Source organism: Lethenteron reissneri, chromosome 3, assembly GCF_015708825.2.
Source record: "Lethenteron reissneri isolate LAM-NWPU_2019-01 chromosome 3, ASM1570882v1, whole genome shotgun sequence".
Lineage (NCBI taxonomy): Eukaryota > Metazoa > Chordata > Hyperoartia > Petromyzontiformes > Petromyzontidae > Lethenteron > Lethenteron reissneri.
The window spans coordinates 799,825-815,485 of record NC_083781.1 but is presented as its reverse complement, the minus strand read 5'-3'; the positions used below and the strand labels follow the sequence as shown (position 1 = coordinate 815,485).

General features: G+C 45.4%; 2 protein-coding genes across 3 annotated transcripts in view; both read left to right on the top strand.

Moving 5' to 3' along the window:
* Positions 1-8,574, top strand: part of ATAD5 (ATPase family AAA domain containing 5) — a 32,669-nt gene extending 24,095 nt beyond the window's left edge. Inside the window, exons 24-26 of one of the 2 annotated variants that reach the window (XM_061555049.1) lie at positions 1,708-2,645; positions 4,172-4,333; positions 7,366-8,574. In XM_061555049.1, the coding sequence (XP_061411033.1) occupies positions 1,708-2,645; positions 4,172-4,333; positions 7,366-7,441 (1,176 nt within the window). In that variant the 3' untranslated portion in view covers positions 7,442-8,574. Of the gene's footprint in view, positions 1-1,707; positions 2,646-4,171; positions 4,334-7,365 lie in introns of those variants that run through there. The other variant, XM_061555057.1, reaches the window with a different exon arrangement.
* A 2,107-nt stretch (positions 8,575-10,681) lies between these two features.
* Positions 10,682-14,609, top strand: LOC133344818 (cytochrome c oxidase assembly protein COX19). The gene is made up of 3 exons (XM_061555038.1): positions 10,682-10,867; positions 12,961-13,072; positions 13,794-14,609. Exons 1-3 carry the CDS (start codon positions 10,789-10,791, stop codon positions 13,894-13,896), a joined length of 294 nt encoding a protein of 97 aa, XP_061411022.1. The 5' UTR covers positions 10,682-10,788; the 3' UTR covers positions 13,897-14,609.
* Positions 14,610-15,661: the final 1,052 nt, after the last annotated feature.

The window sequence follows — 15,661 nt, the reverse complement described above, 5'->3', positions numbered from 1 at the left end:
GAAACATGGTTAGCATTAACCTCTGTTTCAATCAGTCAAATAAAGACATTCACTATTCATAATACTGTATATCTTTTTTGGTTCAACACGTAGGCTTTCGCGACCAATATCATCCATAATAGAGGTTTTTTTGGGTTAGATTGTGTAAATATATAAATGTGTCATTATAACCCGCCACCACCCGACACAGCAAACTAGTAAGGGTTGTCACGTAAACAGAACATGCCAGTTCGTCACTAGTACAGCAATACGGTGTGTTAGAGAGCTAAGCCACCAGTAATTACAACTAGCTTCATGAGGCGACAGCCAGATTTGTGGAGAAGTTCAACTGTTTCGTTTCTTTTATAGAGGCGTAGATGTGGTGACCATACTTCTGAGCTCTTGCGCAAAGTGGGAGAGGGGATTCATGAGTTAACATATATTATGCATGTGCAGTATGCGAGCCCTTTGATCTTGTCCTTCCTGTCCATTGTGTGTATTAAAATAGCCGTACTAACGGTAATCCCTATTGATGAAGTATGCTGCCCTTTGTAGGCATACATTTAAACAATGTATTATTTGATGATTCGCTTCCACACAGCACTAAGGCAGTAGCTATCCGAAAGGTTAAAATTATTTTTATTTCTTTCAATTTCGATAGATTCTCTAATTAGTCTTGGCCAGTAGTAGCTAGTTTTGCACATAACTTCAACATTATCAAAATCAATTGAGTGTTCTCATGAACCCCTCCCCCCCACTTTGCACAAGAGCCCAGAAGTCTGGTCACCACATCTACGCCTCTACATAAGGAACGAAACAGTTGGACTTCTCCACAAATCTGGCTGTCGCCTGATGAAGCTAGTTGTAATTACTGGTGAAACGTCGTACTCAGATTGTAAATGTTGTGGCTTAGCTCTCTAACACACCTGTGTGCTGTACTAGTGACGAATTGGGATGTTCTATTTACGTGACAACCCTGATTAGTTCGCTGTATCGGGTGTTAGCGGGTTTTAACAACATTTATAGATTTACGCAATCTAACCCTAAAATACCTCTATGGATAGCTTTTTCGGTTAGATCGCGTAGGTTTAAATGTGACGTGAACCCGCTACTACCTGACACGCAACCGGTAAGGTTTGTCACGTAAACAAAACGTGACAAGTAGTTACTACTTCAGCCCATCGTTGTGCTGGAGAGTAAATCCACAACATTTACAATTTGAGTACGACGTTTCGCTGGTTATTAAATCCAGCATCATCCGGAGATTTTTCCGGAATGGTCGCGAAAGCCTACGTGTCAAACATAAAGTTGCTACTTCACTGAACTTATGCAATGATTATCAGGTTTATTAAGAATATCAGGATTTTTTTTTTCTTCAGCAGGCCATAAATCTAATATGGCAATCTTTCCAATGATAGTCATTTTTAATTAGCGTGCTTCATGCAAGGGGGGATGAAAGCGATGATGTAAATCAGTCCCGTGCGTTTCAAGTGTTGCGTTCTGGGTAGGGATGTATGTTGAGCAATTTAAAACAAGACACGTGTGGGAACTTTACAAATACTTTGCTTAAATGCCTGAAGATTCCTGCAGCAGTGCGTGGCAAAAATCATGAAAGAAGAAGTTCTCAAACACGTAGCTGAACTTTGGAGACCGCTCCTGGATCACGAGTATCTGTGAACTCCAGCGTGTTAGTCTTGTGCTCTAATCAACATTGTGCTGACCTTGCAGGAGGCGGAGAGCGGTGGCTCCCTGGCGAGGCAGGTTCACGCCCTGACCGAGACGCAGCGGCTGGGGCTGGACTTTGTCCGCTGCAACTGGGAGCTGCTACTTCCACTCCTCGTGGCGCGCTGCCCTGCTGCCCCCACTCCACTGAGCGGCGCTCCGCCTGCCGCCGTTACCCCCGTGCCGGAAGGGAACATGCAGTCGAAGCTGGGGCCGGAATACGAGGATGACTCCAGCCCCGTGAAGGCTCCACTTCTGGGAAGATCACGACAGCGGCGACGCGGGCTGATATTTTTCGACAGCGATGTTTATGACTCGGAGGAGAGTTCCCGCGATGCCGCACGCACGCCGCAGAACCCAAACGCGTCGAACGTGGATTCCGAAATCAGCAATGGCGCGGCTGAAAGCTGTGGGGCCCAGCGCCGGATGCAAACGAGGCAGCGAGGTCCAGTGGGCACAGACGGAGGCGAGCGGGCAAATTCGATCGACGGCGCTGAGTCGGGTGGCAGGGTCGGTCCGGTCGTGAGACCTCGCAGCGACGGGGAGCGACGGGCGGCACGGGCAGGGCTGCACTGCCTGGACGCGGTGTCGCAGCTCGCGAACGCGTTCTCGTGCACGGACTACCGCCTGGCACAACGCGGTAGGGAGGCCGAGGGGCCGTGCGGTGCCGGCCTGTTGGACTGGTGGCCTGCCCAGTGCAGGAGTGGCCTCCTCGACGCCAGCCGCATCGGCGGGTGGGACACGGGGGCCGATATGCGGGACGGGGTTGGCTCTGAGATCCGCGCGACTGTGGAGGCACTAGCTCTAAGGAGGTGCCGGAGTGAAATCTCTCTTGCACTGGAATCGCCGGACCTGGGACCGGAAGTTAGACAAAGCCTGAGCCTGCAAGTTCCTGAAGGCAAGGAGGCATCCAGGTTTCTGCCCGAGAGCTTGGAGGTCTCTAGGTGAGACGCTTATTCACAGGCAACTCTTGCTGTGTAATATTTATTTCGGTTATTTGTTTCTTGTCTGATGCCATGGTAAAACTGTCTGCAGTTTGTCTAGGGAGATGTAGTGATTTATTGCCATGATCCGGGGTTGCAATTCAGTTCAGGAATACAGTGATCCCTCGTTTATCGTGGTTAATGGGGACCGGAACCCCTCGCGATAGGTGAAAATCCGCGAAGTAGGATTGGCCCCCTAGGAATTTCCGTATATGTGTGTGTGGGTACCAGAATGTTTAAAATATGTATATTTATACTTTATATATATATATTTTACTTAAATCTATTTAATTATAAAACCTTAATATTATACATTCTCTCTCTCTCATACGATACGTATTATGGTGTTCTACACTCACCAATGACAGTAGTATCTTGAGACTTGACTCCAGTAATGACGACGACAATGACAATGACGACGATGACAGACCTGTGCAGTTCGATGAATGTGATGATGAATGATGATGATGGTGTTACTGCACAGGTACAATGAGGCCTTTAAATCAGTTCTAAAAATCCGCGATGCACTGAGGCCGCGAAACTTGAACCGCGAAGTGGAGAGGGATTACTGTAATTGATTTTATAATAAGAAGAATTATTATTTCTATCTTGTATATACTGGGTATTGTGAGTAAGGTCTGTTTGTACTGTCTTGCTCATTTGTACTTTGTGTCTTGTTTGGGCTCATTTGTTCTGCCTTTATAATTTATATTGTCTCTCTTCACTTTTTTTTGCCTAATTATGTTATCTTATCAAGGATTTTATATAGCGCTTTGTCAAAGCGCTTTACAAGAAATATAATTTGCCCGATGATGCTGGATGCAATTACCAGCGAAACGTCATACGCTTCAACACACCGGTGGGCTAAAGCAGTGAACTATGTGTCTTTTGTCAACGTGACACTTTTTTACTGATTGGCCGTGTCAGGTGGTGGAGGGTTACGACACATTTATAAATAACGCGATCTAAACCCAAAAACGTTGATTATGAATTGTACAAATAGTATTGGCTGATGGGGAAAAGGGATGGGATTTGAGTGTTGGGGAAGGGATGGCAAGGAAGGGATATGGAAAGGGAGGGGCGAGATTAAGAAGGGGAAGGATGCTTCAGGTTTTAAGGACAGCTTGTAGTAGAGGGATACACTAATGAAAAAAATCAGTCTTAAGGGAGGAACGAAAAATGGTGAGTAAAGTTGACTTTGGAGATGTGGAGTGGGAGTTTATTCCAATGTAGGGGAGCCAGGACAGAAAATGAGTGGAAACGTGACTGAGCACAGGAAGGGGGGGACGTCGTGAGGTACAATAGAGATTGCAATATTTTGCAAATTATTTCCTTATAATTTGAATACTTTAAATAATAGATTAATGGACTACTTGATGCATCACTTCGTGCCTATTACCTACATTATTACTGTGTAGGCCCGACAAACACGCACACACTGGGGGCCCGCACTGCTGCCTTCAAAACCCTGGCCTTGTCCTGTGCAGGGCGAGTGAGGAGCGGAGGGCGCTGGCGCAGCTCGTGGCTCCCGGCTGTGTGGCGCTGAGCTCGCTGTGCGCGCGCCGCGCTGTCGCCGTCGACTACCTGCCGGCACTGCGCCAGCTGTGCCGCACGGAGCGCCGGCGTGAGGAGACACATTCCAAGCGCAGGTGAGCTGACGCCGCCGGTCAGAGACTCACGGGAGAGTCAGGGATGAGGCATCTCTTTGTTTATTGTCAACAACAACCGGTACACTTGTCTGCAGGTAATATCTGATGACCACGCTCTACCAACCGAACATAGCAGTAAAGCTATCTTCTTTAAATGATGAGCAATACAGTTTGTGCCAGCTCAATGCTACAAACATAAAGTTATTACCTGTGTCTCTTAGAATACGTTATGGCCTTATTCCTACGACCTGGAGTATAAAGCAGTGGGGTCTTCTTACAGTTCATCTAAAAGTAAAAATGAAGCTGTTTCATACCCAGTGAACAGCTTTGATGGAACATGTAAAAAAAGATATCATATTATTAAATTATTTTATTATGTTTTATTATTTCCCTTCTACGTGACTTTACCGAAAGAACCAAGAAGATGTTAAAAAAAGCTTTGTAGGCCTAATCGAAAAGAGGAAGTTGCTATGGGTGAACATTGAGTGCAAGATGGAGAAGAAGGGCATGTTACTAGGGGTGTGCTAATGTTGCCAGCCATGGAATAACTAAATACAGTTGTAGAGATCTTGAAAGAGCAGACATTGAAGATCAAATGTCAACTGTGTGATAGTTGTGTGATCTGACGGTTGGTGGTGGTGGGGCAGCATCATTGGCATTGGCCATGGTAACTTGTTGATCTTAATAAAGCCAACTTGAGTAACTGGATGAAGTGAAAGAACATCTTAACAGAACGCCTTCAGTCATAAGAATGCCGCTGCATGTTAGTGGACTGCTCAGAGGGTGGCTTCAGGGTTACTACTACTGGAGTCATGTGAAAAGACCTCCATAACCAAACTAAGCAGTTACTTTATGCTCTGCAAATAATTATGTTCTCATCGTCGATAATGTGATATATGATATACACGTGTTTTCTCCTTAGCTTTGGGTTTGTCCAACTGGTGAGTATTTTTAGCAAGGCATTAGTGAATGGGGGTCAGAACGATCAAAAGTGATATAATTGCGGACCTTGTTTAATCCAAGGTGATTGTCCAGCTTGAACCCAGGATCTCATCTCAGCAGTGCTTGCTCAATGTTCAGAGATGCATATAATATTTACACCATTGGAACCTCATTTGCCAGTAAAAATATGATAATTGTTTTTTTACCCTTCTCTCTGGCAACAAAACTGACACCTTTTTTACAAGGAGTCATGTTTACATAGACCACAATATCTGCAGTCATAATACAAACAAAATACATAACTCTGATAATGTGCACTGTCCTTGAAGTTGATTGGTCCACACCCGAGACAGCTTTCCTTAGAGCCTAGTCTCACATGGGTTGGACCAGATGACGCCAAAAGGCGCACAACTCAAAGACAATGCACCATCAGAGTATGAGAGCTCGGGGTAAGCATTTACACCATTGGAACCTCATTTGCCAGTAAAAATATGATAATTGTTTTTTTACCCTTCTATCTGGCAACAAAACTGACACCTTTTTTACAAGGAGTCATGTTTACATAGACCACAATACCTGCAGTCATAATGCAAAAAAAAACATAACTCTGATAATGTGCACTGTCCTTTAAGTTGATTGGTCCACACCCGAGACAGCTTTCCTTAGAGCCTAGTCTCTATCATATTTTTACTGGCAAATGAGGTTCCAATGGTGTAAGTGCTTACCCCGAGCTCTCATACTCTGATGGTGCATTGTCTTTGAGTTGTGCGCCTTTTGGCGTCATCTGGTCCAACCCATGTGAGACTAGGCTCTAAGGAAAGCTGTCTCGGGTGTGGATCAATCAACTTCAAGGACAGTGCACATTATCAGAGTTATGTTTTTTTTGCATTATGACTGCAGGTATTGTGGTCTATGTAAACATGACTCCTTGTAAAAAAGGTGTCAGTTTTGTTGCCAGATAGAAGGGTAAAAAAACAATTATCATATTTTTACTGGCAAATGAGGTTCCAATGGTGTAAATGCTTACCCTGAGCTCTCATACTCTGATGGTGCATTGTCTTTGAGTTGTGCGCCTTTTGGCGTCATCTGGTCCAACCCATGTGAGACTAGGCTCTAAGGAAAGCTGTCTCGGGTGTGGACCAATCAACTTCAAGGACAGTGCACATTATCAGAGTTATGTTTTTTGTTTGCATTATGACTGCAGGTATTGTGGTCTATGTAAACATGACTCCTTGTAAAAAAGGTGTCAGTTTTGTTGCCAGATAGAAGGGTAAAAAAACAATTATCATATTTTTACTGGCAAATGAGGTTCCAATGGTGTAAATGCTTACCCCGAGCTCTCATACTCTGATGGTGCATTGTCCTTGAGTTGTGCGCCTTTTGGCGTCTTCTGGTCCAACCCATGTGAGACTAGGCTCTAAGGAAAGCTGTCTCAGGTGTGGACCAATCAACTTCAAGGACAGTGCACATTATCAGAGTTATGTTTTTTTTGCATTATGACTGCAGGTATTGTGGTCTATGTAAACATGACTCCTTGTAAAAAAGGTGTCAGTTTTGTTGCCAGATAGATGGGTAAAAAGCCAATTATCATGCATATGATACTTTGTTTAATATAACTTTCTTAACATGTCTCGGACTGTGTAAAGTTAAAACCTTAACTGTTTATGGTTGTTCCATCATATCTGCCGGGTACTAGTCTATTTTTCCGAGTTAATTTCCCCCCGCATCCCCAGCATTTGGCATTGTTGCTGCATTGTTGCTTCATTGGCATTGTTGCTGCATTAGCATTGTTGCTGCATTGGAATTGTTGCTGCATTGGCACTTGTGCACCGCCCGTGCTTCTGGTGTTGTTCGTACACTTGGGCTATGCCTATCCCCAAATCCTTATAAACAGTTTGCCTTTAGAGGCTGACTCCTTTGCCTGATGACGACCGCTTGTGTTGCGATCGAAACGTCGTGATTTGTTTTATTTTATTTCTAACTACGTAACTTTACCGAAAGAACCAAAGAGTATAGTTGCATTCTAGTTCACATGTTGTGGTGTTCCTCATGAGACTTTGACTTGCAGACTGTCGTTTTTCTTTCTGCAGGTTCCACCATTATCTGGAGGAGAAGTTGGAGCTCTCACGGTCAACATTTGGCGCACTGGCTGCTGACTTCCCATGATCTTTTGGAGCTGTCATGGGACTCTTATTATCATTTGAGGTCACATCAAATTACTTCATGACCTTTTCAGGCCCATTCAGGTGTGCAGCTATCATAAAGAACGAATTTGTGCGACCAGGTTGTCTTATCTAATTATTGGCTCTGCTCTGTTTCCTTCGTTACATTTAAAGTTATTGCAGTGTCTTTCAATTATAATACAGTACAGTTCACCAGAGCTGAGTTATACAGTGTATTTTTAACATGACCATTTTATATAATAAAACATACAACAAACACTGCAGACATTGCAATTTTGATTGGACTGTAACTGTACAGGTTTGCCTTTGTTCCAGACCACTTGTTTCAACACCTGATTTACGCCAACCTTACCAACTGAAATCCACCCTGTCTGCAGCCAGTAAAACAGCAAGGGATGCCTACCAGGCGTGCAATAATTCTCTTCCCCACTGATTTGGTGAATACGCACAATTTACGAACTTTATCAATTTTCAATGTAGCTCATTTATATCATCACTTGTATGGTTCTGTTTGATTCATTACCCTAAATGTAACAGCATACCATGGGCATGTTATTTTCTTGAACTGTAATTAAGTGTCTTATAGGCACTTTCATGCATCTATTGCAAATGTATCAATTGATTTGAATTGATGATTCAATGCATCGTGGTGCCACATACCTAGTAAGACTCAAGTCATCTGAAGTCGGGAATTGGAATTTGGATCATTTGGACAAGTAGAGTTGTCTCCGTGTATTTATATATCCACTTATATTTTCCGATTAGTACAGTTAGCTACGTACGGTGCAAAAGAAGGTCAACATACCGTACATACGAACGGAGAAGATGTAGAGCTGACGTGCGAATGTGCAGGGCACAGTGGACGTTGCCATCACTGGTCCGGTGTGCTTTGCAGGGCCCGTGGTGGTGATGAAGATGAAATGTTGACGGTTCTCGCGCTCAGAGATGCCGAGTGGGCAGTATCCCACTACACAGAATCACCGTGGGCTTAAATTTAGAATTATATATATAATACATATAGTAGTGTACAGGTATGTTAATTGTTTTTCAAAAATTACCGATTTTTTTTGTACAGTGTGGTGTGTGAGATGAAAAAATTAAATCTTTATATTCCAAGCTGTGTGCGTGAAGCTTGTGTAGTGCTCTTAAATGAAGACACTCCGTGGTTAGAGGCAATCCGTTTATTCACACTTTAATGAGGACGTTTACAGAGCTGGTTCTATAATTGTAGACGTCCTTGTCACGACGTAACCCCCTAGACACGAGGCGATTGCAGCTCCACGACCCGACGACGTGACCCGACCCACCGAACGTTACTCAATCGACCTCTGATCATCTCCGCGCTCTGTCCCCCTAGTGGCGGATATCGCGTCACTACACTTGTACACTTCGTGCGGCGGGTGGGCGCTTGAGATGTGTGTTAAGTCTGTGGATCATGTAGCCCGCATGCCCAGCCACCGCCTGCTCAAGCGAGTCTTTGAGTAGGCAGGGATATAGATAACTATTCGCAAACCCGCCTACCTACCCACCCATATTGTAGTCCTACCTATTTTTACAACCGTAGCCACAAAATGGCTTAAACCCAATTCGGAGAAACTACGGTGTCCGAGTGGTCACAACCAGTCTCGATTTTCCTTCAGTCCACACCCCGCTATGAATCACTGCAGGTGTGTGCGTGTGGGGCCATCGGTGGCGTGCAACCCGCGTTTAGTGCTGCGGCTCGTGTTATCGTCGAACACTCGCACAGACTCGCCCCGCCACGGATTTCCACCACTGGCTCAGGTTTGTCAACAAAGTCAACAACGCCTTCAACGCGAATTTGAGCGAGATATCACTTTGTGACTCCGATGGGAATTTTTATTACAATTATAAAAATTTAAAGCTTTCGGGGCCGTCCATAAATGACGTCATGCGATTTTGACCGATTTTTGAGCCCCCCTCGTCACACGGCGTCACAAGGTCAGACCTCCAAATATGACGTCACAAAGCTCTTCCCCCCTTAAACCATATTTACATTTTGAAATAAAACATGCTTCAAATCACTTTAAACTTGTCATTGTGCGTATTTAATGTGGCGCTGCACTCTGATGTTGGAGGAGAAAACACTTTAAAAAGGTGTTGGAAAGCTGAAATTTAGCATAAAATTCCCTTGCAAATATTCAACGTCTAACTAAAACTGCAGATGTTCAGAATATTAAATTGAAATATTCTTAGAATTATAAAATATTAAAAGTAATTATAACTATAAAAAATACTTGAAAATTTGTAGAAGAACGAAGCCGACTTGAAAGTACATTTAATTCACAAAATGTATGTTTCTCCATTCTCCCATGGAGAAGCAAAATGCTCCTTCACGGAATAAATAAAAGGTGACCTCCAGTCTCACGCGCATTTTGATGTGACGTCACATTTCTCAACCCCCCCTCCCCCCCTCGTCATACATCGTCACAAATGTCTGACCCCCCCCGGGTGTGTGACGTCATTTATGGACGGCCTCTTCGTGACTGCAGGAATTCTACGCCCATTTCAAACCTTTATGAACAGCTTACCTTTAGAAGCTAACCCTTTAAAAGGTAACCCCCTCTTCCTGATGACGAACGCTTGTGTTGCGATCGACACGTCGTAGTTTTTTGTTATTTTATTTGAATCTACGTGACTTTACCAAAAGACCCAAAGAATATTAATATTGACTCCGACCCCTCTTGTCGTGCATCTTGGCGCTTTTTTTCTCCTATGGTTTCCTCTTGCAGCTCAAACTCGCGTGGCACTGCAACTCGCTCCTATATTGGGCAAACACCCCCAAAGTGCCGGGGAGAATGAATGAGTCACCTCCACATGACACTCCACTATTGGGACTCCACACACGGGGGCAATGTCAAGCCGTACGGTTTAGCCGTATTCTTGTCCGTGCGGCGTGCAGCCGTATCAATATGGGCAAAAACAAATGTTTCGTCTGTTTGTGTTTCTCCCTTGTGATGTGACGTTGTAGGATGAACGCTGAGATATTTAAGGGCACGGAGTGACCCAATGAGGTAGGCACTGATAAGGGGTTGACAGCTATGCAACACTCCGTGACGTTGACGCCTGTGCCAGGCCAGGTGCACCTGGAGGCCACGTGAAGTGTCGAAGGCTCGCGTGATGGGCACGGGGGTGACGGGACAGACCCGGCATGGGGCTGCCTCTGGCTGCTGTCACGACACCACGTGGACACCACGTGGCCACCACGTGGTGGTGGTGGTGGTGACGACACCGCCCCCTACTGGCGAGGGCCCGCGCAGGCTCTCGACTCGCCGCCACTCGCAGGCCGAAGGCGTCGCCGCCGCCGCCGTCATGTCGGCGATGAATTTTGGCACCAAAAGCTTCAAGCCGCGACCGCCAGAGAAAGGCTCCTTCCCACTCGACCACCTCGGTAAGAGGGCGCCGCGCTCCGGCGGCGTTCGGCTGCGTGGAGTTTGAAGTCTCCCAGCGGGGGGCCCTGACCTTGGCGCAGGCCTCGCCTGGCTGTGTGAGACTGTAGCTGTGTGTGACTGTAACTGTGTGAGACTGTAGCTGTGTGTGTGATTATAGCTATGTGTGTGTGTGACTGTAGCTGTGTGTGTGTGACTGTAACTGTGTGAGACTGTAGCTGTGTGTGTGATTGTAGCTGTGTGTGTGTGTGACTGTAGCTGTGTGTGTGACTGTAGCTGTGTGACTGTAGCTGTGTGACTGTAGCTGTGTGTTTGACTGTAGCTGTGTGTGTGTGTGACTGTAGCTGTGTGACTAGCTGTGTGTGTGACTAGCTGTGTGTGTGACTGTGGCTGTGTGTGTCTGTAGCTGTGTGACTAGCTGTGTGACTGTAGCTGTGTGTGTGACTGTAGCTGTGTGTGGGTGACTGTAGCTGTGTGACTGTAGCTGTGTGTGTGCTACTGTAGCTGTGTGTGTGACTTAGCTGTGTGTGTGTGACTTGCTGTGTGTAAGACTGTAGCTGTGTGTGTGAGACTGTAGCTGTGTGTGTGAGACTGTAGCTGTGTGTGTGAGACTGTAGCTGTGTGTGTGTGGGCAAAGTCCCATCGGTGAGCTCCTCCGGCAGGCAAGGCTGTGTTGGCTGGGTCATGTAGCCCGCATGCCCAGCCACCGCATACCCAGCCACCGCATGCCTAAACAGCTTTTGTTCGGCCAGATCGAGGGGGCTAAACGGGCGCTGCACGGGCTAGAGAAGAGATGGAGTGATGTGGTACAGGAGGACGTGGAGCTGAGTGGACTTGCCGATGACTGGTACCAGCGGTGTCAAGATCGGCCTCTGTGGAGAAGGCTCGTGAAGGACGCTACTGGGTAGTTGGAGGCAGTCGCCCTCCAACAACAACGGAGGGCGGAGGAGCGACGCTCACAACAACGAGCGGAGCGCCGGGTGGCTAAAGCACAGCAAGTTGGTACAGTAGGGGGCACAGGTGGTGCATCAGCCGGTCATCTCGGTCAGTCGACCCGTGGCACCTGGGTCTGCCCCGTGACCTCCTGCCAGCGGGCGTTCGACACTTCACGTGGCCTCAAGGTGCACTTGGTCTGGCACAAGCGTCGTGGTGACGTCACCGCCACTTTGTGGCGAATGGCGGTTGTTGTTGTTGTGGTGTGTGTGACTGTGGCTGTGTGTGACTGTAGCTGTGTGTGAGACTGTAGCTGTGTGTGTGTGACTGTAGCTGACTCTTGTGGCTGTGTAACTGAGGGCATCACGTGGTAATGCTCCATCACATGTTTTAAATCTATTACACAGTGAATATTGAACTGAAGCTTGACTGACATTTTTTTATCGCAAATCAAATCGCAATATCTGTCAGAAAAATCGCAATTAGAAATTTTCCCCAAATCGTTCAGCCATACCTTCATAGAGCAGTCAATTGTTTATGATAATGAAATCCATTGTCACCTCTATCTTTGTCATAACCCTTGGAATGCAAATATTATGCAAATAGGCAACAATTCAACGTGTGTGCCAAAATGGGTCATGCTGAAATGTTCGTAAATGTTTACCTTTGCCGAGAAAGGTATCACTTGAAAGCTCTGGAAAGGAACTTTTCAAACCTATTGTTAGTACACGCTTTTATTTAACTCGCTGTCTGTTGTTGTCGTTGTCGTATCCTCAAATCTTGTAACTCAATTTTTACCCACTTCCCAATGTGGTATCGACTGCAAACTTGGTATACTTCTGTCATACTGATGACAACACTATATTCTATATATATAAAAACAAGTATTTTTAAACATTCATTTGTATATGTTATGTTTCGGCTTGGGTCTAATTGTCCACGCTCAACTGACGTAGGCTGTAAATCACCACGGCCCCTTACGTTATGGCAAGCCTGGGGCCACTTCCTGGAGTCGTGGAGTTCTGCCATTACGAGTAGGGTACATTTCATTAAAGCGTGTTTGTTTTTTAAAGTATTGTTAAATATTACTTATTTTTGTACAAAACAAATAATGACGCCCTCCATGAACGCCTCTTCTGTCTTTCGCCGGTGCTTCATTAAGGGGAGTGCAAGGAGTTCAAGGAGGCCTTCATGAAGTGCCTCAGTGAATGTAACTATGAAAATGTGCAGTGCCGGTTGCAAGCCAAAGAATACTTGGAGTGCAGAATGGAGAGGTGAGGGGGAGGGGGTCTCGTTGTACTTATTCCTTGAGTGGTAAATCACCACCTTCAAAAATGGCAACCATTTTGAGAAAATAAAAATAAAGACACGCTGGTCTCAAATATAGATTAAAATTGTGAAATCATATCAAAGCTATCTCACTGTAAAAAGTTTTTGTCGAAGTATAACCGTTCTGTGTCAATTAGCTGTTTGCTTGTTTGTAACAAAATAAAAGTGTGCTAAATTGGTTGACCTGAACTAGTCGTGGTATTTCCACATTCCCATGATGAGGGCAAGGCTGTCCATTACAAGCGCCCTTGGCTTGCCCAAAAGTTATGCTTATTTTATCAACATCTAGAGGGATTTCAACTTACAACCTTCCGAGTGCGGGTGTTGCCCTCTTGTTACTTAAAATAAGCCATTGGTCAATGATGTCACCAAATCTTGCAAACCAGTTCTTGAATAGGTGTATGTCGACCTTAAGAAGCTACTTTGGATATATTACAGGAAATGTTCTGCCCATGCCGGGAAAACTGTTTTGTTTAGCCCCAAGACAAAACCTGACCCTGCCACAGTGCAAAAAGAACCCGTGCTTCGAGGTGACAGGTGGTGGCGTGGTGCATTGCCCCTTGTGTCAGACACCGCTGTGCTGCCACCCGTCAGAAGGGCTCCGAGAGCTGGTGCTTTCAAGGCTTAACGGTGATGGGTGACGTGTGTGAATGTGTGAATGCGCAGGCAGCTGATGTCGCAGGAGCCACTAGAGAAGTTGGGATTTAAGGATCTTATGGGCGAGGATGGAAAGAAACCTGAAGAGACATCCTCCTGCCATCCCCGATAACAACACAAGCGTAATGGCAAGGTGTAAATAACTTTCTGCTCAAACGAGAGATGCTGGGGTGATATTGGATCGTGTGAGATAGTTTTGTTTTTAAAGAGAAAATGTAAAAAAATTAACCCGTAAAAACAACATTTTTCACTATAAATCCTTTATATGCGTGGCATCGGTTTTATTTTATTATTCATTTCTGTTTTTCTTGAGTAAGAGTTTCATTTTTATCACATTGGTATTTTAAATTAAATATGAATTTTTTTTTTCCCTATAAAGTGGAAAATTTTGGAAAAAAATTTTCACGAAAATAAATTGGCACGCACAACGAGTCTGTGTGCTCGATTGGATCACGGGAAGTGGGTTAAAAAACGACCGGAAGATTTGCACGGTCGTAAGCGCGCAAGCAAGCAAGCAAGTGAACTTAATATAAAGGATTTAAAAACGACCGAAAGATTTGCACGGTCTTGCAGGAAAATTTGCATTTTGTAACAAAATTCCATGAAGTGTACTGGCATTTACATTGTAATCTGCTTAAATATATGTGCAGCTTGCTGGACATCATTTTCCTAATTTAACTACAAGCAATAGTATGATGCATTTTGTAAATGTCTTTTGACAAGGTTTAAACATATAGTTGTACTTGTATCATTTAACATGTGTATATCTACGTTCAATAAAGTGTTGGGGTTTTTGTTTCACCGCCATTAAAGAGAGTGCCCTTGTTTCTCACAGCAGGCTGCAGATGGCAGGGATAATGCGGTAATGACCCCTCCTGTGAAGGTTCTGGCAGACGTGGGCTCGTCGACGTGGGCGTGCGGGGGCTTTTATCAAGGGATTACCGCCGCAGGGTGCGAGGGCCCCACCCTGATGGTGGCTGGGTGAGATCACACGCCGCCGAGCTCTGTAGGTGTCCAGGAGTCTCACGGCAGATGAGTCGCCACGCAGCCCTCAATTACACTTAGTGACTGCGTTGGGAGTGGTCGATTCATGACCACAGACCAAAACCACCACGTGGGATGGAGACCATCCCAAGCTCACTGTATGCTTTAAATACGAATTAAAACAAATCAAATCCTTTATCGATCATGCCTACATCATTCAAAATATGGCCATAAATTGCATTAAAATGCTTATTCAAAAAGGATACAAATCATATTTTAAGTAGGAATCTACGTGCATACAGGGCTCAAATTCACATTGGTGAATGTGCCTCCTTGTCATGTTCTTGGGGGTAACATACAAACGGTTCCTAAACATCTGCCTCGGGTGTTTGTGCCATTATTACTATTTCGGTTTGTACAAAATTTCTGTTTTGAGACCTTGGATGCTTCATGACCAATGGGAAGTGCTTGGCCATTCCAGCTCCATTCAAGTTTGATCCCACACTGCTTCACGAATTGCGTGGCTCCGTGGACTAGCCCCCTCCTGCTTCACCCCTCTCCCTACACTCCACAGCCAGTAGCATTAAGCACATCATTAGGTCAGGTGAGGTCAACCTGAAGTTATAATCTATTTCTGTATATAATTTCTGCACTTTATAAAACAAACTCAGCACCAAAGTTGACCAAAGTGAGGGACGTTACTGGCTGCGTCTCTCGCGTGCTAAGTCCCCTGCGACTTCACCGCTGCTTGCGAGGGCTCCTCTGGCGCTTGGCTGACTCACACATGTCGCGTCACATGTGGCAGGTGGGTCAGGACAGCTAGGATACTGCGGGAATCCAGGCCGAATTCAGTTTTCCCGATTCGCTAACCGAGTTGGCTCCCGGACGTTGGT